Below are 23,954 nucleotides of genomic sequence, written 5' to 3'. Positions count from 1 at the left end.
GCCAGTTATTGAACCAAACCTCCCAACTATCCAGTGTTCAGTGGGACAGTTCCGATTTTGACAGCTCAACCCACAGCCACGGGTTTGTACTGGAAAGTCCCGATTTTCTCTGCACTGAACAGTTAAAAAAATATACAATGTTTCTAACTTAATTGACTTTTGGCAGAGAGCCCAGAACAGCCAGGAGGTGCAGATAAGATACTTTGTAACAATTTTGAGAAATAACAAATAAGTAATTGTAACAATTTAGATAACAGGTGCCTTGGAAGAAGTTAGACCCACAGCTTAAAGGGCAATTCACCTTCATTAGCAAAACTGTAATAATTGAAAAAAAAACCCTCAGAATTATGTTCAAACTTTCATAACCTGCCAAACTTTGTAAAACGAACATGGTAATTAGGGTGTGTGGCCAAAAAATGGGCGTGGTCAAAAAATTCACCTCACTTTTTTGTCCCTCTTTTTGTTTCCTAAATATTGTGAGGTATGATTGAACTGCGTATCCTGACTGCATTTATTTTTTATCCCTTTGGTTACCGAGAATTTGAACTTGTCCTGAAGCTTCCTCCTTGGTCCGGACTTCACCACTAGGAGCCAATAGACCCCTGACTAGGGTTGCCACCTTTTCTGGAAAAAAATACCAGCCTTCCTATATATATATTTATCTTTTTTCCCTATTAATAACATAGCGATCAGCAATTATTTTTACCGGCTAGGTGGTAACCCTACCAGGCCCTGACGAGCAGTAAGAAAAACACACTTTGATAAGATCCACCATGCAGAAGCAATGTGCTATATAGGATTTGGGAAGTGTAATAAAAGCCCCTAATTTTGTAGGGATTAATAAATTATATATGATGCTTGTTTTGATCTGAGCTAAAAATTGATATCTTCAAAAATGTCCCCTTCATTGGAGCTCCTTATACATCTGCTACAGTCGCTGTCTGTTTCAAATGAGGGGTGGTCGAAACAGAGTAAGAGGGGGACAGCCAATCACAATCCTGCAGTCCCAAAGCAAAGGCAGGCTTCCGGATGATGGACAGATGGACATGGCTAGTTGGGTTTTAAGGACATTTTTCAATAAGCCATATCTTTTTCAAAAACATTCCTTCTTTAGATAATGACAGATTATTGTTTTTGCACCATATGTCTCCTATAAAAATTTAACCAGTGTAACCCTTAGCACATGCGCAGTGTAGCCTTTAGCTTCGGCCGCTTGCTTTGTGTGCTCCTCCCCGTTTGTACGCGCATGCGTTGTTGTGGTCAGAAGCCGTCAGGGAAATCTTCGTTCTAGGGCCGGGTTCGCGTTGACTGTCCAGAGTCCGCGAACTGGTACCGCGCCGGTGAGTGAACCTCGGTGTGAATAGTTCCCGGTTATGTAAACTGTGCTTGCGAGTATAGTTCCGCCAGTTTGTCGCTTGTAGGGTTTATCGCAGTAAGGGCCTATAGGTCGTGCAAAAGCTTGAGGAGCAAGATGAGTGAATGAGGGAAAGCCTATATTAATACTGTAACGCTCGGGGAAAAGCGGCATGGTAATTACTATACCGATCCTTTTTAACCGGTGCAGTTAATTTTGCTGGACAGTTTTACTACAAGATAATATACAGCCAATGACGTTTGCAGGTAAGGGAGCTTTTCAACCGTGATTAGATGAGCTCACAATTAGTGCCACAATGGGCTCTGCTAGCTGATGCTTCTGAGTCACTTCAGAGGGAGAACCCTTCACAAAAATCCACCCAGGGCTAATGTATGTGTAAGTCCCATGTGACCAGGACCGCCATCAGAAATCACAGGGCCCCATACAACAAAATTTCCTGGGCCCCCTGCGCTGCGCCCACCACTAGTCCCACCTACAGGTCTGCCCTCCCCACCCCACAGGTCCGCCCTCCCCACCCCACAGGTCCGCCCCCCCACCACACAGTAAAAAAAATAAAAATAAATATTGGTGGCTAGGGTTCCCACATGTTAATAAAAAATAAAAAGATATTGGTGGTCAGGGGCAGAGCCCCCCATAAAAAAACATTTGTGGCCAGGGCCCCCCCATTAAAAATATTGGTGGCTCGGACCCCATATCAGAAAAAAAAATTGGTGGCCAGGGCCCCCCCCCCACAATATAAGAAAATTGGTGGCCAGGGCCCTTTAAACGTCCATGCCTTCCCGAAGTCAGCAGCTCTCAGAAAGATGGGGGGCCCGGATAATCAAGTAAGTGTGGCCGGGCCCCCCTTACCCTAGGGGCCCCCTACAACCCTCCCCCTATCCCCCCCTGATGGCTGCCCTGCATGTGACCATCAATACAATGCCTAACTGATATCCTTCCTTGCTTCTTTTGTCCTCTTCTTTTAATTGTTAGCTGTTAACTCAAAAGTCAATAAAGAAAATCTTATTTAAAAAAAATTAGCAGACTTGGTGTGACTTGTATTCAGGGCTGCCATCAGAAATCATGGGCCCCACACAGCAAAATTTTCTGGGCCCCCTAGTCCCTGCCCACCCCACACCATAGTAAAAAGTCCATACCTGCGCTAAAAACGGTAAACCCTCACTCAAAAGTTATAAAAAGCCATTGGTGGTCAGGGCCCCCATTATAAGTTTAAAAAAAAACTATTGGTGTCAGGACCCCCATAAAAGTTTTTTTTTAAAAAAACATTGGTGGTTAGGGTCCCCCTACAAGTTAAAAGAAAAACCATTGGTGGTCAGCCCCCCTATAAGATAAAAAAAAAAAGTATTTCCACCAGGGCCTCCATAAAAGTTTATTTAAAAACATTCGTGGTCGTGGCCCCCCTACAAGTTAAAAAACACATTGGTGGCAGGGGCCTATAGAGTATTAAAATAATACATTGGTGGCCAGGGGTTTAAAAAGAATTAAAAAAACACACATTGGTGTCCAAGCAAAGGATATACAGTAAATAACAGCTCTGAAGAATCCCATTATATACTACAGAGTTTATCTGTTATCTGCTGTGTATCCTGTGCCTTTTCTCTATTTTCAGCTACACAGCAGTTTGTTTATAGAGACTATAGTAGTCTTTCTGAAGCAAACACCAGCTTTACTAGTGCAGCACAACAGTACATTATATTTTCATTGCTTAAAAAAAAAAAAACTTTAACTTTTTGGTGTTACTGTTCCTTTTGGCGTTGTTTGTGCACCTTCAAAGGCGCTTCCATCCTGTCCGATTGACAAGACTACTGTTATCCAAGTTTTTTGCCGATACAGGTCGCCTCGTCTCCTACCATACAAGCACCAAATATCAAGTTCATTTCATACAATAATATCTGTTCATGTGTTAGTTTGCAAGAGGTTGCCATATCATGGATTTATCTGATGGATGTTAATCTAATTATGAGCTATTCTCCATCCACAGTTGCACCCACCAAGTATAGGGGCCAGAGCTCTTGTTACGGGTTTTTATTAGAAAAATTCTATTGTTTCCCCTGCGGGATCTGTTAGCTCACACCTAGGCGATAGGCACTCTTTTAATTATCTGCAGTAAATAATTTTGTGATACATACATGCCATATTGTTTCCTTTGTGTTCAGGTTTACAGCTATTTAGAGAAGTGGGACCAGATTTTCCTCCGCTGTCGGTGATAAGTAGAGCATACAATTCCATCCATTCTCTCCAGGTATGTGGGCACTACAGCCATCTAGAGCTTTCCTCAAATTATGGTACCCTCTATAGCAGCGTTTCTCAAAATGTAAGGACGTTTTATAGATGGCTCTGCTTATGATTTTACAATAGGATAGTTAGTCCAAAAGATGTCTGTGTTTCTATCATAAAACATTGATTTTCAAATGTCTTTGTTGTTTATTTTTCTGTGAAATCAATGTTAAAATGTATGTTTACACTTTTATTAACCTTTAGTATGTTAAAGATTGACCTATTACCGTATATGCACTTTTTAAATTCTTTTAATAGATTTCTAATTGTTAGCCTTCCAATTATAAACAGGACGCAACAAATATAGTAAGGTTAATTGCTAGCGGTCTTAGTATACCAATTCCTGAATTAATAGACTAAAATGAGACATTATTATTATTATATTTATGAATAAAAGTTGCAGAATAGTCCTGGTATCAATACATGTAACGATATGCAGAATTTAAAAAAAGAAAATATTTGAACATCTCGCATACCAAATGGTGGAGATACCTCCCAATTGGAATCCCCTTGTAGCCAATGAATGTTTCATCAGAAGTCTACCTGGTAAAGCATCAAGTTATGCAAAAGATATCAAAAGGGACTGGCTGGTAGGGGGTCTGTGGTTGGTATGCAAAATGTTTTAAAGGGACATATTGTGTTAAAAAAAATGTGTCTGTGCATTAGACTCCTTTAAATTTAGATGGCTTAAAGGAGCTGTTCACCATTTAATGAGCTTTTAATATTATGTAGAGAGTGATATTTGGAGACAATTTGCAATTGGTTTTCATTTTTTGTGTTTTTTTACTTATTTAGCTTTTTATTCAGCAATCTGGTTGCTAGGGTCCAAACCACCCTAGTAACCATTTATTGATTTTAATAAGAGACTGGAATATGAATATGAGAGAGCCTGAATAGAAAGATGAGAAATAAAAAGAACCAATAATAACACGTTACAGAGCATTCGTTTTAGACGGGGTAAGTAAGCCCCATTTGAAAGTTGGAAAGAGTCAGAATAAGAAGAAGGCAAATAATGCAAAAACTCTAAAAAATAAAAAATGAAGACCAATTTAAAAGTTGCTTAGAATTGACTTTTATAACATACTAAAAGTTAATTTGAAGATGAACCACTCCTTTAAAGGGTTGTTTCTGGCTGATTTGTGAAAAATTTCCCCAAACTAGTACCACCCATATGTTAAACTTCCTGCTGCCTCCTTTCTCAAGTTGTGTAGGGATGCAAGCAGCACCTGCACTGTAGAATAGAGACCAAATCAACAGTTGGATGACCTGATGGGGAACTGAAGTCTGATTTTGTTTTGTGAATGTATGGCTGTGATTGGCTGTCCTCCTTCTACAGTACTACTGACAGGCTCCATTAGAACATGCCCACCTCTCATTTGAAACATTGCGATGGGCCATAGCTCTATGGGGAGCTCCAATAAAGGGTCATTTTTTAAAGACAATGATAATTTTTAACCCAGAGTGAAAACCGCACCATCTATTCATTCATTATTACATATAAGATATGGGGGAGTTTCCATTTTGCTATATAGCTCCCTTAATGTGTAACAGTGATGTTTGCGGAGTCAGAAGGCGAAAAGATGTTAAGCCCTGGGTGAAAAAAACAGAACCTCTGTAGTAGAAAGAGGATTTTTCTTGAAGCAGTATGTAAACATTGTATGTTATGTGATCATTTATGGAAACTTCATTTTGATGGTATTGTTTACATTCCTCAATGTATGACCTCAGTGTCTGTACTTCACTAGAAGTAACTAGATTATTGTAAAGCAGCACTAACATTTTGTAGCATGAATACTGGTATAAATACTGTAGCATAAATACTGGTATTTGATACAGTGTTTATTTTTTTTTTACATGTAGATTTTTTTAAAGGTATACTGTCATGGGAAAACAAGTTATTTTCAAAATGCATCAGCACTGAAATCCATTTTTCAAAAGATAATTTTTTTTATACTTAATTTTGAAATCTGACATGGGGCTGGACATATTGTCAGTTTCCCAGCTGCCCCCAGTCATGTGACTTTTGCTCTGATCAACTTCAGTCACTCTTTACTGCTGTACTCCAAGTTGGAGTAATATCACCCCCTCCCTTCTCTTTTTATATATTCTACACAATTCTTTGCTGTTTTATCATTTGTATTTTTGCAGTTTTTCTTTGAGGCACAAAAGGAAGATCACAATGTCCTTGCACCAGTTTTTACTTGAACCCATTACTTGCCATGCCTGGAATAAGGATCTCACACGTAAGTTATGCATAACCTGTCACTGTCAAATCTCTGTTTTGCAAACCGAACCATTAACTGGTCATTTAAATGGGTGAAATAAACCTATAAATACATTTTTTAAAGCATTATTGAAATATAAAAAATCTATACGGAGAATATGATCTGCATATTGTTTTAATTCAGTGCATTTTTTCTGCTTAATTCTATTTACTTGACTTTTGTTTTTTTAATTCTATAAGTCATGCTTATTTCAATATTCTTCACCAGAGATTGCAATTAGTCCAAATAACCATGAAGTTCATATTTACAAGAACAGTGGAAACCAGTGGGTAAAATGTCATGAATTAAAGGAACACAATGGGCACATCACAGGTAAGTCATGGAGAAGGGATATTTTGCGAGAAATCCAACACACACACCAATCCAGTGTGGTGGACTTTTGGCCTGGCCAGAAATCCTGCCTCATATTTGTATTAAAGGATCAGTAACATAAATTTTTTTTATTAAAAAATTCATTCGTGTAGAACGAAAAAAAAACACAGAGACATATTAAACTTTTAAATCTCGAAGTCTTTATTAAGAAATAAGTTACCAAAACTCTGCTTGCACGCCTCTTCAGAAAAGGTGACACGGTGACGATCCCTCCTCGATTTCTCATCCCTGACTATCTCCTATAAGGAAAGCAGGGAGGAGAAATCAAGCGCCACACGATGGATCGCCTTTTCTGACGAGGAGCGCAAGCGGAGTTTCGGTAAGTTATTTATTAATAAAGGCTTAGCAATTTAAAAGTTTACACATAGACAACAGCTTACTGATAATGTCTAGTTTTGACTTGTATATCAAAATACTGTTTGCAATTTTTTTTTTTTATAAAGGGGAGTCTACAACATGGGAAAATAGTTGCAATTGCAACATGTGGGTTATTATTCTTTATATAGAACCAACATATTCCACAACATTTTATAGAGATTATTTGCATCAATCCCTGCCCCTGTTGAATCAATATCCAATATTTTACCCGTGTGCCGTAATCCTAAGGCAGGGCTGATGGTCGGTCTCCTATACATTTTAATGGTAGAAGAGAATTGGGCAGCAGAAACTTAAGGAGGGACAATGGTATACAGTATACGGTACATACCTTCACTTTTATTAACATTAAAATATTGACCGGCTGCAGAAGATGAGGTTGATTGGGTGAGGGAAAAGTGTCTGGGGTTAAAGAAGGGGATAGCAGAAAAAAAATCATTGGGGGGGTGTCAGTAGGGCGGTGAGTATTGCCCAACTGCCTTTTAATATATAAAATGTCATAGGGATGCCAATGCTCCTCATTTTTCATTGAATGTAATTTTCACTGGGGTGCTAATACTCTCTGCTTCTTATTCCATATAATGTGCTTTGTCGTGCCAGAACCCACTGTATAATGTACTTGCATTACCAGACCTTCACTGAGTAATTTGCTTGAGGTTTCAGAACCTCTCACTGTATATAATGTGCTTAAAGGGGTTGTTCACCTACCTTCACACATTTTTTCAGTTCAGGTGGTTTCAGATAGTACATCAGTAATAAAGACATTTTTTTAACTGCTTTTTATTTTTGACCTTTCTTTTAAATTAAAGTTTGAAGTTAATAGAATATGCAGACTGCACTGGGTCCTGTGTTGTCATGTAATGTAATGTGGATTTTATAGTTTTTGTATTGTTTAATACAAACTTTCTCCAACTCTCCAGAACCAGTGGCTGCAGCAAAATAATCCTCCAAATAGAATCCCAGTTTATCTGTTTAAATCTCACTCCATGATCTTTGTCCCTGCCACTGGAGTTGGAAACATTAAAGAGGATCTAAAGGCAAAATAAAATCCCATTTTTACTTTATTATCTGAAAAAAAAACCTATCCCCAATATACTTCAATTAAAAAATCTGTACAATTTTTTTTTATAAGAAACCTGACTGTATTCAGTGAAATTCCCCCTTCATTTACTTGCTCTGACTGCTGCAGATACAAATCTCTACATGGTCGTTGGCTGTTCTACAGGGAAACAAACAAAGCTGCTTGAGTTCTGGGAAGTCCCTCCCTATGCCGTTTGAAAGTATGATAGTTTCCTATCCACAGGAGTCAGAGCAAGTACATGAAGGGATAATTTCACTGCATACAGTCAGGTTTCTTATTAAAATGGTAGACATTTTTTAATTAGCAGATTGGAGATGTTTCTTTTTCATTAAAGAAAGTAAAAATTGGATTTTATTTTTTTGCCTTTACATCCCCTTTAAGTTCTTTCTCTCTCTGGTGTTTCAGTCTGGTAGCTCAGTAATCCAGTTGCAAAATCAGGACTGTTACAGTTTATTTCTCAGCAGCATTTGAAAATTGTATCAATTCTAACAGCTCCATTTAAAGGAAAACTATTCCCCCCAAACAATGTAGGTCTCTATAAAAAGATATTGCATAAAACAGCTCATATGTAAAATCCTGCTTCATCTAAATAAACCATTTTCATAATAATATACTTTTCTAGTAGTATGTGCCATTGGGTAATCATCCCCTGGGATCTTAGGATTCACTGTACTGTATGTTAGGTCACATGAGCCAATTAACAGACAGAGTTGTGTCTTTTGCTTCCAAACTTCTTCCTGTTACAGTTAAAATTGAAGTATTTCTGGTCAGGTGATCTCTGAGGCAGCACACAGACCATCACGAAATGGTGGCTCAAGGCAAGAGATGTAAAAGGGCAATATTTACTTAAATATATATTCCAGTTTGGTAAGATTCTTTAGTATGCCACTTAATATGATATGAACTATCTGTTGCTTAAGTGTTCATTTTGGGGGTATAGTTTTCCTTTAATGAAATTTAGGGATTCTGCTCAGCAAGGACATAGAGCAGAAATATTATATTACTTTAGAATAGTTTACAGAACCCCCTCCCAGAGTTGAGATAGAAAATGATAACTTTAATATTCGAAAAACAGTGAAAATACAAAGCGACTGAAAACAAGTCTTTTATTTCTGGTATACTATCCAATAATACCTGAACTTTTATACATTTTGAAAGGTGAACAACCCCTTTAAAGTGCTAGTCCCTGCTCAACTCCATTCATTGCAAACTGCCAGAATGTACCGCTCTTATTGTATAATATGTCATTTTTGTGGTGGAAATGTCATGGAGAGTGTACACCAGATACCTATCTGGCAGTGAAGGCTACATGTAAATCGTTACCAAAACCCATGGTTTCAATTCTTGCTAGCTGTAAGTGTGCAATCCACTATTCAGCAGAGGAAATCTATTGTCACCCATTTGAGTAAATTTTAGTCACGAAACACTATAAATAAATAATAAAAATGCTCTGATTTTCTTAAAAAATAAATAAATAAACAAAGCTCATTATGGCTGACTAATTTAGGACTTAGAGGCAGCTGGTCTGCAGCTTCCATCATCTATCAGTTTATATACTTAATCACTAAGGGATGGGAATATATAAACTGTACATGATTTACTCCGGGTATAATAACTCATACATAGTAGGCCAACAGTTGAAGACTTTCAATTAGTTGCTGTGTATATAATAATCAAACTATCTGGTTGTTATTAGGCTGAACTGACTGCTGCAAATAATTATAGAAGCTTTTGCTGTCATGAACATAACACATTTTTGTTTCCCCAGGCATTGACTGGGCTCCTAAAAGTGACCGTATAGTAACGTGTGGTGCTGACCGTAATGCATATGTTTGGAGTCAAAAAGATGGTGTTTGGAAGCCAACATTGGTGATTCTCCGCATTAACCGTGCAGCTACCTTTGTAAAATGGTCTCCCCTCGAAAATAAGTTTGCAGTGGGAAGTGGTGCAAGACTTATATCTGTGTGCTACTTTGAATCTGAAAATGACTGGTGAGTTCTCTGCATTACATTAACTATATGTTTCACTCTTTTCAAGCTTTTGAAGATGGTTTTTGCCTTCATGATTTACGGGTGTTTTACGCTGGTCTCCGCTCAAATTCAAAAAATTTGAGATATTCAAAGTCTTTTAGCCTATTAACTCGAAATAATTCTTTTCCCCAATAGCATTCAATCAAGTTTTTTACATTCAGATTTTTTCACAAGTAAGCAAACATTCTTAACTCCCTTAATGTATGAAAAATATTTAAGGAGTTCAGTTATGTAACTATGTAATTATGTTCATCAGCAATTAATCAAAATAGAAGCAGTTGTAAATCAAAGAAGAAAAAACCCCCAAAAAGTACCAGTAGTTGCAACTTGAAACATTTGACATTCCAACAGTTTATGTAACCGGATGGTTATAGTCCACTAAGTCAGTCTATGAATATATGTGATTCATGGGTTCATCTGTATAATTATTAGTCAATAGTAACCCTGTTATAATAATAATAATAATACAGTCACTTTTTGTCGGGGTGTAAGATATGTGCTGAGGTTTGTCCTTGAGGCCAATTTGTTGCAAGGGACACAGTGGAACAGGCACCAATCACTTTGGTACTTTGGTACTTCGGTAATTCCAATTTCAGAACTCATTTAGCAGCACAGACGTTCATGTACTCGGGGGGATCCCCGCAATTTCCTTCTCCTATTTGGACAATCTTGCTTACCCACTTTGTTATACAGACTCTTTTTCTTCTCAAGGGGCGTTACCACCATCCGATATGTCCCTTCCTGTTAGGGCACGCATTCCACTTTCGGTATATGCATCGAAAGCAGAAAAGATCATCACTTGTACAAGCAGTTGATTTTTTTGAGACCTTTTCCGAGAAGTCTACGCCCCCTTCTGCATTAAAGTAATTTTAACAATTTTTAATAATATTGGTTTTTTTTATTTGCAGGTGGGTAAGCAAACACATCAAGAAGCCAATTCGTTCAACTGTGCTGAGCCTGGACTGGCATCCCAACAATGTTTTGCTGGCAGCTGGATCCTGTGACTTCAAGACAAGGTAGGGTATACATTGTTATAGGGATTCTGTCGTGATTTTTTTTTTTTTATGGTTTATTTTTTATTTCTAAATTACACTGTTTACACTGCAAATAATTCACTCTACAATATAAAATTTCTTTCCTGAACCAGCAAGTGTATTTTATTTTAGTTGTAATATTTATTGTAGGCAGCCATCTCGGGTCATTTTGCCTGGGCATGTGCTTTCAGAAAGAGCCTGCACTTTAGGATGGAACTGCTTTCATTGAGTGTTGTTCTTAGATCTACCAGGCAGCTGTTATCTTGTGTTAGGGAGCTGTTATCTGGTTACATTCCCATTGTTCTGTTGTTAGGCTGCTGGGGGGAAAGGGAGGGGGTGATGTCACTACAACTTGCAGTACAGCAGTAAAGAGTGACTGAAGTTTATCAGAGTCATGTGACTGGGGGCAGTTGGGAAACTGACAATATGTCTAGGCCCATGTTAGATTTCAAAATTAAATATAAAAAAAATCTGTTTGTTCTTTTGAGAAATGAATTTCAGTGCAGAATTCTGTTGGCGCATCACTATTAACTGATGCATTTTGAAAACAATTTTTTTCCATGTCAGTATCCCTTTAATTCTCTAATAATCTGTGTCAAAATAGACATATAGACTAAACTTTAGTGTATAAGTCTGAATTAATGCTGAGCCTATGTTTTTGTCTGTTTACAGGTCACTCATAATATTTTTTTTAATGTGTTTTTTTTTGTCATATCAATTTTTCCTATAAAATTAGGGTCTTCTCTGCATATATTAAGGAAGTTGACGAAAAACCTGCAAGCACTCCATGGGGATCAAAAATGCCTTTTGGTCAGATGATGGCAGAGTTTGGAGGAGTTAGTAGCGGAGGCTGGGTGCACAGTGTCAGTTTCTCAGCTAGTGGCAACAAACTTGCATGGGTCAGTCATGACAGCACTGTGTCAGTAGCTGATGCTTCTAAAAACATGAGGTAATATACTCGAGTGCCTGTTGAGAATTTTCAGATGCCGGCTCTATGAGGGACATAAATAAAATATGTTCAAACAGTGCTCTATACAGCCACATACATGCATACAGTTTATTCATAGTCCCAGTCATATCACCTCTTATAAACTACAATGAGGTTTTCAAATACATTTTATAGATATGTTGTAGCTAATTAAATGGGTTGTTCACCTGATGCAGAATTGAGCTTCTGTAGCAATTGAAGTAAAATATACCCTCTGTGTCTCAGAACTTCACATACAGGTTTTGTGATGTTTATATCTGAAGAATCCGTAGGCTATGAAAGGCAGTTGACTTTCTCCTGGGATTCAAGTTACTTCTCACAGAAATAAAGGGAACACAGTCTTGGTTGTTGAAGTGTAAATTAAATATATTTTGTTTAAAGGTATTCTTATCACATATATGGGCATTGTTTATTGTCTATATAAAGGCTTATTTTTCAATATTTTAGAGTTTAAAGTAGCAGCAGCAACGATTAATTTAAACCGTGATACACGTGGAATACATTATTATGAAAATGGTAGGTTGCTGAGGAAATTTTACAATTTAATTATTTTGCAAGATATCAAGGTATCTATATCAAGGTATCTCTGTACCTTCTCTTTCCATATAAACAATTTATCAGTCTTATATAGGTTGTTAATAGTATCTAGCAATTGTCTGAAGGGTGTGTGTCTGTATTTATAGTAATGTTATAGGTCTTCCTATATGGAATAATGTGACCAATTAAAAACAATGTTTAGTTTCCTAGAAAATAATGGCTTTGGCACAAGGCCAGACCAAGTTTAGACCAATATCCATATAGTTTAGAGCAGTCACAGTCAGGACTGTTTTATAGGCACCCAAAGGCTCATGCCCAGGGCAGCAGCTCCTTGAGTGCCTATATAGAAAAAAAACTTTAAAATAAATCCCACTGCCAAACACTTCAGTGGTGGAGCTGAGGGAGGGAAGAAACTTGTAAAGATGACCTATTGGACTTTTAGTAGTACAGTATATTTTTTTTTATTTTTTTGCACCTCTACAGATTTAAATGCTCTCTTGGTTTTTAAAACAACAATTACAATTGAATAAAACATTTTCTAAATCAATAATTAGAATGTCTTAAGCAACACTTTTGCATACAAAAATGATGGGCACTAATACACTAAAACTTTTTGTATCATGTCTAATATAAGTGATGGAGGATTTACAGTATAACATACTGTCTTTTAAATTTAGTGTTTCCCAACTGAAGACAGAGTTTCTTCCTTTATTAAGTGTCATCTTTGTATCGGAAAACAGCTTGATAGCAGCGGTAAGTCTTTGCTGAAATCTGTGTACTTGTAAAACTACTTGCACTGATTCTGTGTCTGTATTTGGGTCCATCTGCTTTTCATCTTGTGGCACAGTTCCTTCCCTCAACACCCGCCACCTCCCTTCATCCTTTTAGAAGTTATTTTAAATACCCTCTATAGAAAACACTTTTTTTGCATTGGCATCTGGTCCCAAGTATGTAGGTTGTTTTGCTAGTTAGATTCTTGGGGTGTGTTCGTAGCAGTCATATCAACCCATACACTCCAGACTTTCTCAAATTTATCTGGGCAGCCTCTACTAACATATGTTAGCTTGTAGGGGGGGGGGGTTATTATCGATTTCCATTTCTTTAAAGTGGGTGAGGTGGGCAACTTCCAAGTTAAAATAAGTTTTTCTGACATAATAATAAAGGAGTCTCAGGAGGGGGTGCGTTGGTATGTATCCTGAACAATATTCTCCACTAAACCCAATATACATGCTTCTAGGGAACACACGTTCCGCATGTCTAATGCTTCTACTACAAATGCCACCACTTTTCTCCAAAATATATCGATCAGTGGGCAGGTCCAGAACACATGTAGGAATGTACCTGGACTTGTTCCGCATTTAAAATTAGATTATCCAGCATAAGACCCATCGAGTGCAGTCTTGCTGCTGTGAGAGAGGTCCTATGAATTACGGTACATTACTGTATCATAATACCATTACTACTAATCACTGAAGATGGGTATGAGTGGGCATGGTCATCCCAGTCATCAGAGTCTAGTTGTGGTCCATGTGGTGTAGCATTGTGCAAAAGTGTTACCTCTTTGAGTTTTGAGAGTTAAGTAAATACAAGATACCAACTGCTTACGATTGGGCGACCTTAATAGCTCCACTAGCCGAGACAGGGTTACCTTGGGGGGGGGGGGGGGGGTCTGAAAATTGACTATTAGCTGTCTGATCTGTAAGTATATGAACCACATTGTTCTTGGAAGCTTGTATTCCCTAATTAAAGGGCATGTAAAGGCAAAAACATAGAATCCCATTTTTACTTTCTTTAATGAAAAAGAAACCTATCTCCTGACTTATGCAGTGAAATTCTCCCTTCATTTACTGCTGTGGATAGGAATTGTTAGATGGTCCCTAACTGCTGAGCAGGGAAACAATCTTACTTATGAACAGCAGTGGGAGCCCCGCCTTACTTCCCAGTCATGCAAAATTCAAGCAGCTTTGTTTATGATGATCCCTAAGCAGCCCAGACCACACTGAGCATGTGCATAGTCTTGGTCTTGCAAAGATGTTTAACAAAGTTACAAGATGGTGACCCCCTGTAGCCAACTTTGAAAGCATAAATTATTTGTTTGATTAGGCTTGTGGTGCAGTACATTCATGTTTATGTTAAGTAAACAAAATATAGCATTTCTAGCCTTATTCTATTTTAGACTTTACATGCCCTTTAAAGCTGCAAAAGATTTCAGCCCTTGAGCATCGTACAGTTGGCCAACATATTTAATTTTAAACTTGGCCCAAATTGAGGTGTCAGGTATCGTAAGAAAGTGGTGTAATTTGGGATTACACCACAAGGGCGTATGAGGGGATATTACGTTCATAGAAAACAATTTAGGTTACTAAAGAACAACAGAACTGGCTTTTATGTGTTAGCTGGTTTATCTTTAATTAGTAGTCTAGCTTTATATGTTCTTTGTTTTAATTCTTCTGTGGTTAAAATGTTTAACAGGAACCTGTTGAACATCTTAAAACTCTGATCAGTGTGTTTTTTAAAGAAAAAAAATTGGAAACAGAATTTTTTTATATATATATATATATATAAAAGAAACAGATCTGGTGCACAGCAATAACAAGAAGCAATGCCTGTGTGCTGGTCCTATGTCCATAGTACATGTATCAACGAAAAAATAGCCGCACCAACAGGACTTTCGTGAAAAACAAATAGTGTTTTTATTCAACGTTTCAGCCCCGTACTCGGGCCGTCCTCAGGAAGTGTCACTTCCTGAGGACGGCCCGAGTACGGGGCTGAAACGTTGAATAAAAACACTATTTGTTTTTCACGAAAGTCCTGTTGGTGCGGCTATTTTTTCGTTGATACATATATATATATATATATATATATATATATATATATATATATATATATATATATTTTTTTTTTTTTTTTTATACAGGGCCATGATTGCTGTCCAATGCTGTTCACCTACGATGAGCAAGGTTCCTTGACATTTGTTTCCAAACTGGACATTCCCAAGCAGAGCACTCAACGCAATATCTCTGCCATGGAGCGCTTTCGCAACATGGACAAGAGGGCTACCACAGAAGACCGTAATACCACCCTGGAGACTCTTCATCAGAACAGCATCACGTAGGTTTGCTAAGGGAAGAGCAGTTCGTACATTCGTGCATTTCTGATGGGTTCGGAAACAAGTTAGACTTTTGAAGCTGGAAATACAAAGTGAGGCTTAGTGACAGAGACCGCAAAGTGAATCTAGCGGCAGTGTGTCAGATAAAGATTGTCAATATAAGGATTTATTGTTTGCAATAAGTAAAAAGCCAGACTACGCCTTGAAAAAGAGAATTAGATGCACAGCTTGGATACCTGAAAAGTGGTTGCCAGGAAATAGAAAAGCTATTTCTACATATGCATGCAGCTTCAGAATTTAAGTAGCATACCCTAGGTAAGGGAAACTTGTATTAAATGCAGCTGCAATTGATACAGCTACACTATCAAATATTGACCCAGAGAAACTTAATGTCCTTGAAAATGGCAAGGGAATTAAACAAAGAACAATATAAAGTACTACTTTTATAGCTAACCCACACAAAATAATTTAGTAAATGTCAATATCTAGGTAGGTTACAGTGCAGATAAAGAGGAATTTGAGAGGAAGATGGTTGGGCAAACCGGATGGCCGTTGCCTAAATGTTCCCACTTTTGTGCAATCTCAATTAACTGCAGTCTGTTACTCCAGGCTGAAAACCATGTAGTGATAGGAAGGTATATAGTTTGGTCCTTCAGTTGATCTGATCCAATTAAATCAATAGCCATGAGCAGTCAGATGTTAAAGGGGACCTGTAGTCCAGGCATAAAAAGCTGAGTAATAAAAGTCCTGTTCAAATGAAACACCACACCCAGATCCTTTTTTAGATTAAAATATCCATACCTGTTATAAACGTATTTAAACATCTCAGTTGCCAATCATATATTTAATCGTATTTAAAAAATCTGAGCTGTCAATCATATATCTGTCTTGGGCATAGAGGCAGGGCAAGCAATTACTTTCACTTTCTATTCAGCACTTCACTGTGACTGCATTCCACACTCCCCCTCAATCCTCACTGTCTAATTGTGTAGCCAGGGCATGTGCATCAGGTCCCCAATTTTAGCACATAAACAAGAGTTTGGCAAAATCCAAAGATTTGCTTAATAACAGTGTGGTGCCTGCCTGCTTGCTACGATTATGTAATTCCAAGACTGAAGTGAACAACATTTAAAGAATTTATATAGTGTAGGTAGTTTTTTTTTTTTTTTTTTTGCTTGACAAACCCTGTAGAAAAGAAGGTGTAAAATTAAACTTTTTGAATTTGATTTGAATTATAGGGAGTGATTTTTAGAACTGAGAAAGTATATGTAGAAATGTGAAGGAGTAGTGGTCTTAAATGTTTTTTTTAAGAAAGGGCCAAAACATGGAGTGATGGTCATCCAGTTTGTAAGGTAGACTGAAACCAAAGGTTTTTTTCAAATTCGTATTTATTTTATTGTTTTTATTTCCTCCGATAGCCAAGTGTCTATCTATGATGGTGACAAGACTGATTGTCGCAAGTTCTGTACTACAGGAATTGATGGAGCAATGACTATCTGGGATTTTAAGGTAACTTGTCATAATCACTGCCTAAAAGGTAGATTTAAACATTAAAAAAAAGATTATTTATACATATCTGTGCATTTATAGATATAAGTAACTGTCATAAATTATTATCCAACAAACACAAAGTAGTGCTACACACACACTCTCACCGCTCTTTGCAGCGTCGTGTGCCGTCTGTGACCATGTCTGCCCAGGTCTGATTCACGTACAAGAAAATACTTCCAACAGCACTCCGATTATGGTGAAAAAATGGTTGCTTTATTCGTGCCTCAAGCTAATCGACATTTCGAGCTTTTCCAGCCCTTTATCAAGCTTACAAAAACGTGTAATAAACAATCCTTAAGTAGTGTTAAGAGGGGGAGGCTCACTTAATTCCAAACATCTCTCCCAATCAGTGCCACTGACATTCACATTGTGACTAATTAAGTGCATGGATAAAAACATACATAGTAGCAGTTTAAAAACATTTCAAATGTGTATCAAAAAGTGTGACAATAAAATGTCTAATTCCAGTGTTTAAATATAAAGTGTCCAATTACTTGCTTCCATGTGCAAATTGTACATTGTTTAAAATATTTTGCTTCACATCAGTGTCGCATTTTTGAAATTAATTTTGCATATCCACATATCTTAAAAATATAACTCACAATTTGTATGCCCTACACCTGTGCAGGAATGCCTATGTATTGTCGACACAGTCATTCCCAGGGTATGAGCTGTGAAAATCTAAGAATAAAAACAAAAAAAGGATATATTACACACAGCACTAAAATAACAGGCCAACCATATCAAATAAATAGCATCGGTGTGTGTTCTTGATTCAACCCACCAGGATGAAGTGTCCCCAATTTATGTATCCATTTCATCTCTAATTTTTTAATCTGTAAGATCCTATTACCTCCACGTCTCAAGGGTTCTATAGTATCAATGACTTGGTATCGTAATTGGCTTATTGTATGTCTAGCCTCAGCAATATGTGCTGGAATGAGGAGATGTGTATACCCACAACAAATATTGGACTTATGTTGTTTTTATGCGGTCTTTCACTTTTTGTGATGTTTCTCCCACATATGCTAGGCCGCAATGACATTTGATCAGATATATTACATATGTTGAATCACATGTATAAAAATTTTTATATTGATTTTCCGAATGTATGTGGATGTGTAAAATATGCACCCTTAGAGATATTATTACAATTGGCACAATTAAGACAGGGGAACGTACCCATTTTAGTTGTACCCAAAAACCTTTGTACTGATTTAGTGGATGCCCCCATATCCGCTTTTATAAGGCTATCACAAAGGTTTTTACCTCGCTGATAAGCCATTAAAGGGGGTTCTGAAAATATCCGTATATGTGATGCACAAGTTTGTAAAATATGCCAGTGTTTTCTAATGATCTCACTGACATTGTTGCTAGCCGTCATATATTTACTGACAAATGCCAGTCTAGGGGATTCCCTTGGACCTTTTTGTTGTCTCAATTCATTTTGTGGTAAACTCTCTACCTCAGTTCTTGCAGTTTCCAAGAGTTCCCTGGGATACCCTCTCACAGCAAATCTCTGTTGCATTTCATCTAGTCTTTGGATTTCTTTCTGTTGTTCAGAGACTATACGTGTCACTCTCATAAATTGTGATTTAGGCAAATTGTTCTTCAATGGCGGAGCGTGAAAACTAGAGAAATGCAACAAGTTATTGTGCTCTGTCTCTTTCTTATATAGATAAGTTATTAACTGAGTGCCTTCCTTCTTGATTGTCACATCCAGAAAATTTACTGTCTACAAATCATGTTCCATAGTAAAATGTAAGGTTGGGACCACAGTATTTAAATATGCAACAAACCTTGTAAGACTCTCAACAAGTCCCAACCACAACATCACAATATCATCTATGTAGCGATGATACAACTGGCAGTATTGTTGGTACAAAGGATTTGTATAGACATAGTTCCATTCAAAGTGATCCATATACAAATTTGCGTAGGTAGGTGCAACGTTACTCCCCATAGCAGTACCTTGTACTTGTTTATAGAATTGGTCCTGAAACATGAAATAATTCTCCCTCAGGACCACCTCTAATAACGAGAGAAAAAAATATTGTATTTGGTGGGGGTAATCATTGTGCATAACAAGCATCTCACGTATTGCACCTAACCCTGCTTCATGCATAATGAATGTATAGAGACTCTGGATATCCATTGTTACCAGAATTGTCTCATTTTTTACCGTACACAAATCCAAAATATTTAACAGATGTGTTGTGTTTTTTTCAAACTGTTGTTAATCCTGTCCTGATCCTGTTTAGTATAATTAATTTGGTTGATGTTCGCATAAAGAATTCGGTGTACTAGAGGTAATTAACATTTAACTGTTTTTCCTTTTAGACCCTGGAGTCATACATTCAAGGTCTCAGGATTATGTGATGGGTAAAATTGCCTTTCCTAGCAGGACAAAAAGACCTTGTGGGACCCAATGCACTGATTAAATATAACCGACAGCTGCCAGCAGAAATCCTTCAATGCCCAGCTGGGCCCATGAGAAGTGGGAGAAGTTCAGTAATATTGTTATGGCTACTTAAAGATGGAGGCTGCATGGGCTTATGTTTTGGAACTGTTTATAATGTTTTCAGCTCCAAATTCAACTAGGATGTTTGGGTTTCTGTCTTGTATGTACCGTTGTTAATTTTTGATGAAGATCAATGGAATCAGTTGCACTTTTTGTTTTAAATTTTTTTTTCTTCATTTAATTGCATAATTTACCAAAGCTGCTCTTAGTAGATTCTGTGGGGAGCATCTGTTACAAAGTAAAAGGGGAATTTTATGTAAATTGTCTGCTAGGAAATAAAAAAGCAAAATACTCCGATATGCATATGAATTTTATTTTGTATCATAGGGTACAATAAGTGGTTATCTGGGCAGCTAAGTGACAAAGGAGATTCGCTGTTGATAAAAGTAAGATTCTGCATTTTGGATTTAAAATCTGTCACTTTTATTAACGGGCTGTCATAAAGAAGTTACTTGTTGTGGCACTGACTACAAAATTTGCCAAGGAGCAGTAACCCATAGCAACCAATAAGATGTTTGCTTTTAACCAGGTGACCAATAAATTCTACCTGCTTATTGGTTGCTATTGGTTACTGCTCCTGGGCAAACTTTGTGCCTTTTATTACGTAACCCCATATATATATATATATATATATATATTAGTAAAATCAATTATCACTATTGTCTATTTTGTAGCTGTGACAAGTAGTTGCTACTAGTAGCTCTGTGTGTCTTCACCTTTAAGGGGTAGCATAATGTTTCAGTGGGTACTGCATTGCAGCGCTATAGTTCCAAGTTCAATTTCATCTTGCAAACTGTATGCATGGAATTGGTATGTTCCCTTTTTTGCAAGGGTTTCCTCCATATACTCTTCTTCTTCTTCTACATGCCAAAATCAAAAAACATATAGGCAGGTTAATTGGCACATGATCAGATTTACCTTACTGTGTGTGAATGTGATAGGAATGTTACACTGTCGGTTCCACTGGTTCAGTGAATGATAGCTAATCAGTGTAAAGCACTGTGGAAATATGCCGGCGCTATATAACTAATGGGCTAAGACCCCCATCTACAATACACTGTCTACATTTGATATTCAGTGTTTAAAGGAACAGTTCAGTATAAAAACTGGGTAAATAGGCTGTGCAAATAATATGTTTCTAATATAGTTAGTTAGCCAAAAATGTAATTTATAAAGGCTGGAGTGATTGGGTGTCTACTTGAACAGAGGCCACATGGGACATGAGTTAAATCTCTGAGAAGATCGAAAAGGTTTAGGGCCAGAGAGAAGAAGAGTTGGATATAGGCTAGATATTAAATTGGGGCACTAGGTTGTGTAGGATCTCTTCAACTGTGGGAGGAGGGGGGAGGGATATAGATAAGTTGACTTTAACTCAGGGAAGAGGGGTTTGGTAAATTAACTCATGTTGAAAGCAGAGCCCCCCCCCCCCCTGCTACAATGGAGTGCACACACTTTGAAGACTCAGAGGGAAAGCTTGCGCACACTGCGAGGACACGGGGGGGAGCATGCACACGCTCTGAGAAAGCACGGGGTGGGAGTGTGCACAGGTGAGTGGTGGTGACCAGTGGTAAAGGAACAAATGCCCGAACCTGGGGTAGGCGAAAAAAGTTTTGTACCTAGTGCCCCTTCATTGTTGCGCCCTATGCACGTGCCTCTTCTGCCTACCCCTAGTTTCAACCCAAATAGAAAAGGCTGCTAGTTTGGGTTAAGTAATAATATTGGGGGATTTTAATTACCCAGATGTTGACTGGAGCAACAGTACTGCCAGATCAGTTAATGGGAATACGTTTATAAACTAGTTGCATGACAATTTTATGGCACAGGTTGTTGAGGAGCCAACCAGAAAAAATGCTATTCTGGATCTAGTGAACTCAAATGACCCAGAACTTATACCAAATGTGCAAGTCATTGAACCCCTGGGTAATGTTATATCCCCTGGGTATAATGTTATATCATTTAATGTCTGGTGCAAAAAACAAATGTATACTGGGGCAACAAAAACCATGAATTTTGGAAAAGCTAATTTTAGTGCCTTGAGAGCTGCCCTACAGAGTATTGATTGGGACATTACGTTTTCAGCTAAAAACACAGAACAGAAATGGTTTTCTTTTAAAATGATATTAAATCATTACTGTGCTCAATTTATTCCCTTAAGGAGTAAATGTAGAAGCTCTAAGAATCATTCTATGTGGCTTTATACAGAAGTAAAGAAGTTAATCGGAAAGAAGAAAAAGGCATTTAAAAACTACAAATCAGTTGGTAAAGAAGCTGCATTTAATGAATATAAACACTGTAATAAATGTTGTAAATCAGCAATCCGGAAGGCAAAGAAAGGAAATGAAGAGTTAATTTGCGGTGGAGGTGAAAACTAACCCAAAAAAGTTTTTTAAATATATTAATAGTAAAAAGATGCAGGTTGAGAGTGTTGCTCCATTAAATAATGGTACCAGTATGGTTGTAACAGATACAGAAAAGGCAAATGTGCTAAATCAGTTATTTTCTTCAGTGCATACAATAGAGGAGTCTGAGTTGCCAGGCTCACTTTATAGCTGCACTAATGGCTCAGCTCGATCTAGTCAGTGGCTGACTCAGGATATGATTCATAAAGCTTTAATAAAAATTAATGTAAACAAGGCCTGATGGCATACAACCCTGGGTTCTAAGAGAGCTTAGTTCAGTTTTAGACAAGCCCCTATTTATGATTTTCTCAAATTCACTTTCATCTGATATGGTGCCTATGGATTGGAGAAAAGATGATGTTATTCCAATATTTAAAAAGGGATTACGATCTCAGCCTGGCAATTATAGGCCAGTAAATTTGGCATCTGTGGTGGGCAAATTATTTGAAGGCTTGTTAAGGGATCACATTCAAAATATTGTCCTGGTGAATAGCATTATGAGCAGCAATCAGCATGACTTTATGAAGGATAGGTCATGTCAGAAAAATGTGATTGCTTTTTATAATGAGGTAAGTAAGATGCTGGACAGTGGGGGGGGGGCAGTAGATGTGATCTATTTGGATTTTGCCAAAGCATTTGATACTGTGCCCCACAAACGACTGCTTTCTAAACTAAGGTCTGTTGGGCTTGATGAAGTCGTTTGCACATGGATAGGTAACTGGCTACAGGATCGAGTACAGAGGGTGGTTGTTAATGGTACATTTTCTACTTGGAGTAAGGTTCTTAGTGGGGTCCCTCAGGGTTTGGTATTGGGTCCACTTTTATTTAACTTGTTCATTAATGACTATGGGGAGGGTATTGTAAGTAATGTATCAGTGTTTGCAGATGCCACAAAACTATCCAGCCCAATTAATTCCATCCAGGATGTGGCATCCTTGCAACACGATCTTGACAAACTGGCAATCTGGGCAGCTAAGTGGCAAATGAGATTCAATGTTGATAAATGTAAAGTCATGCACCTGGGATGTAAAAATATCCAAGCCACTTATACCCTTAATGGGAATGCACTAGGCAAATCCATTATGGAAAAGGACCTTGGAGTCCTTGTAGATGATAAACTTGGCTGTAGCAAGCAATGCCAGTCAGCAGCATCAAGGGCATATAAGGTCTTGAGCTGTATTAAAAGGGGCATAGAGTCACGGGAGGAGGGGGTCATTCTTCCACTGTATAGAGCACTTGTAAGGCCCCATCTAGAATATGCCGTACAGTCTTGGTCTCCATTACTAAAAACAGGACATTATTGTATTAGAGAGGGTACAAAGAAGGGCAACTAAGCTGGTAAAAGGTATGGAAAATCTTAGCTATGAGGAAATGGGGATGTTCACGCTGGAGAAGAGGCGCTTAAGGGGAGATATGATAACTATGTATAAATATATAAGGGGATCATATAATCTCTCTAATACAGCAAGTGAGGGAATACAGGGTCATGGAAGATAGCTCATAGTACAAGTTGATCCAGGGACTAGTCCGATTGCCATTTTGGAATTTTTTCCCCCTCTGAGGCAAATTGGAGTGGCTTCAGATAACTTTTTTTTTAATAAAAATGTAAAACCTACAAACAGACTATTTGCAAGCTATTTTTGTGATTAAGACCCTCGGTTTCCTTTTTATTTTGGTACATCATTTTTGTACACAAAAGCTTGGTGACTGCGGGTGCTGTTCATTTACTCTCAATTCAGTGTTGGACTGGCCCACCAGGATAGGAAAATTCCCTCTGGGCCAAGGTGTCAGTGGGCCCTTCTGCTCACCCAACTCTTTGACTTTACAACAGCAATTGCCCCATTTCTATATAAGAACGGAGAAATGGAGGGAGATATTGATGATACTATTTGAGGAGAAATGATTAAAAGAATAAAGAAAGTGAATGACAAAAGAAGGAAAAATAGTTTGGAGAGTGAGCCTGTGGTTAACGACTTTCTGGTGGGCCCAAGGTATCCCAGTCCAACACTGCCTCAATATA

General features: G+C 37.8%; 1 protein-coding gene across 2 annotated transcripts; it reads left to right on the top strand.

The window, feature by feature from the left end:
- Nucleotides 1-1,183: 1,183 nt before the first annotated feature.
- On the top strand, nucleotides 1,184-19,832 carry arpc1a.L (actin related protein 2/3 complex subunit 1A L homeolog). 2 transcript variants are annotated; one of them, XM_018236258.2, is made up of 11 exons: nucleotides 1,184-1,340; nucleotides 3,532-3,617; nucleotides 5,801-5,895; nucleotides 6,145-6,249; nucleotides 9,534-9,756; nucleotides 10,704-10,811; nucleotides 11,566-11,778; nucleotides 13,032-13,107; nucleotides 15,272-15,465; nucleotides 16,882-16,972; nucleotides 19,355-19,832. In XM_018236258.2, exons 3-11 carry the CDS (start codon nucleotides 5,832-5,834, stop codon nucleotides 19,391-19,393), a joined length of 1,113 nt encoding a protein of 370 aa, XP_018091747.1. In that variant the 5' UTR covers nucleotides 1,184-1,340; nucleotides 3,532-3,617; nucleotides 5,801-5,831; the 3' UTR covers nucleotides 19,394-19,832. The 2 variants fall into 2 exon arrangements, with proteins under 2 accessions (XP_018091747.1, XP_018091748.1); XM_018236259.2 differs by having other exon boundaries at nucleotides 1,210-1,620.
- Nucleotides 19,833-23,954: the final 4,122 nt, after the last annotated feature.

This window comes from Xenopus laevis, chromosome 9_10L, assembly GCF_017654675.1.
Source record: "Xenopus laevis strain J_2021 chromosome 9_10L, Xenopus_laevis_v10.1, whole genome shotgun sequence".
In the NCBI taxonomy this organism is placed as follows: Eukaryota; Metazoa; Chordata; class Amphibia; order Anura; family Pipidae; genus Xenopus; species Xenopus laevis.
Note: the sequence above shows the minus strand (reverse complement) of the source record. Positions and strands in the feature narration are given on the sequence as shown.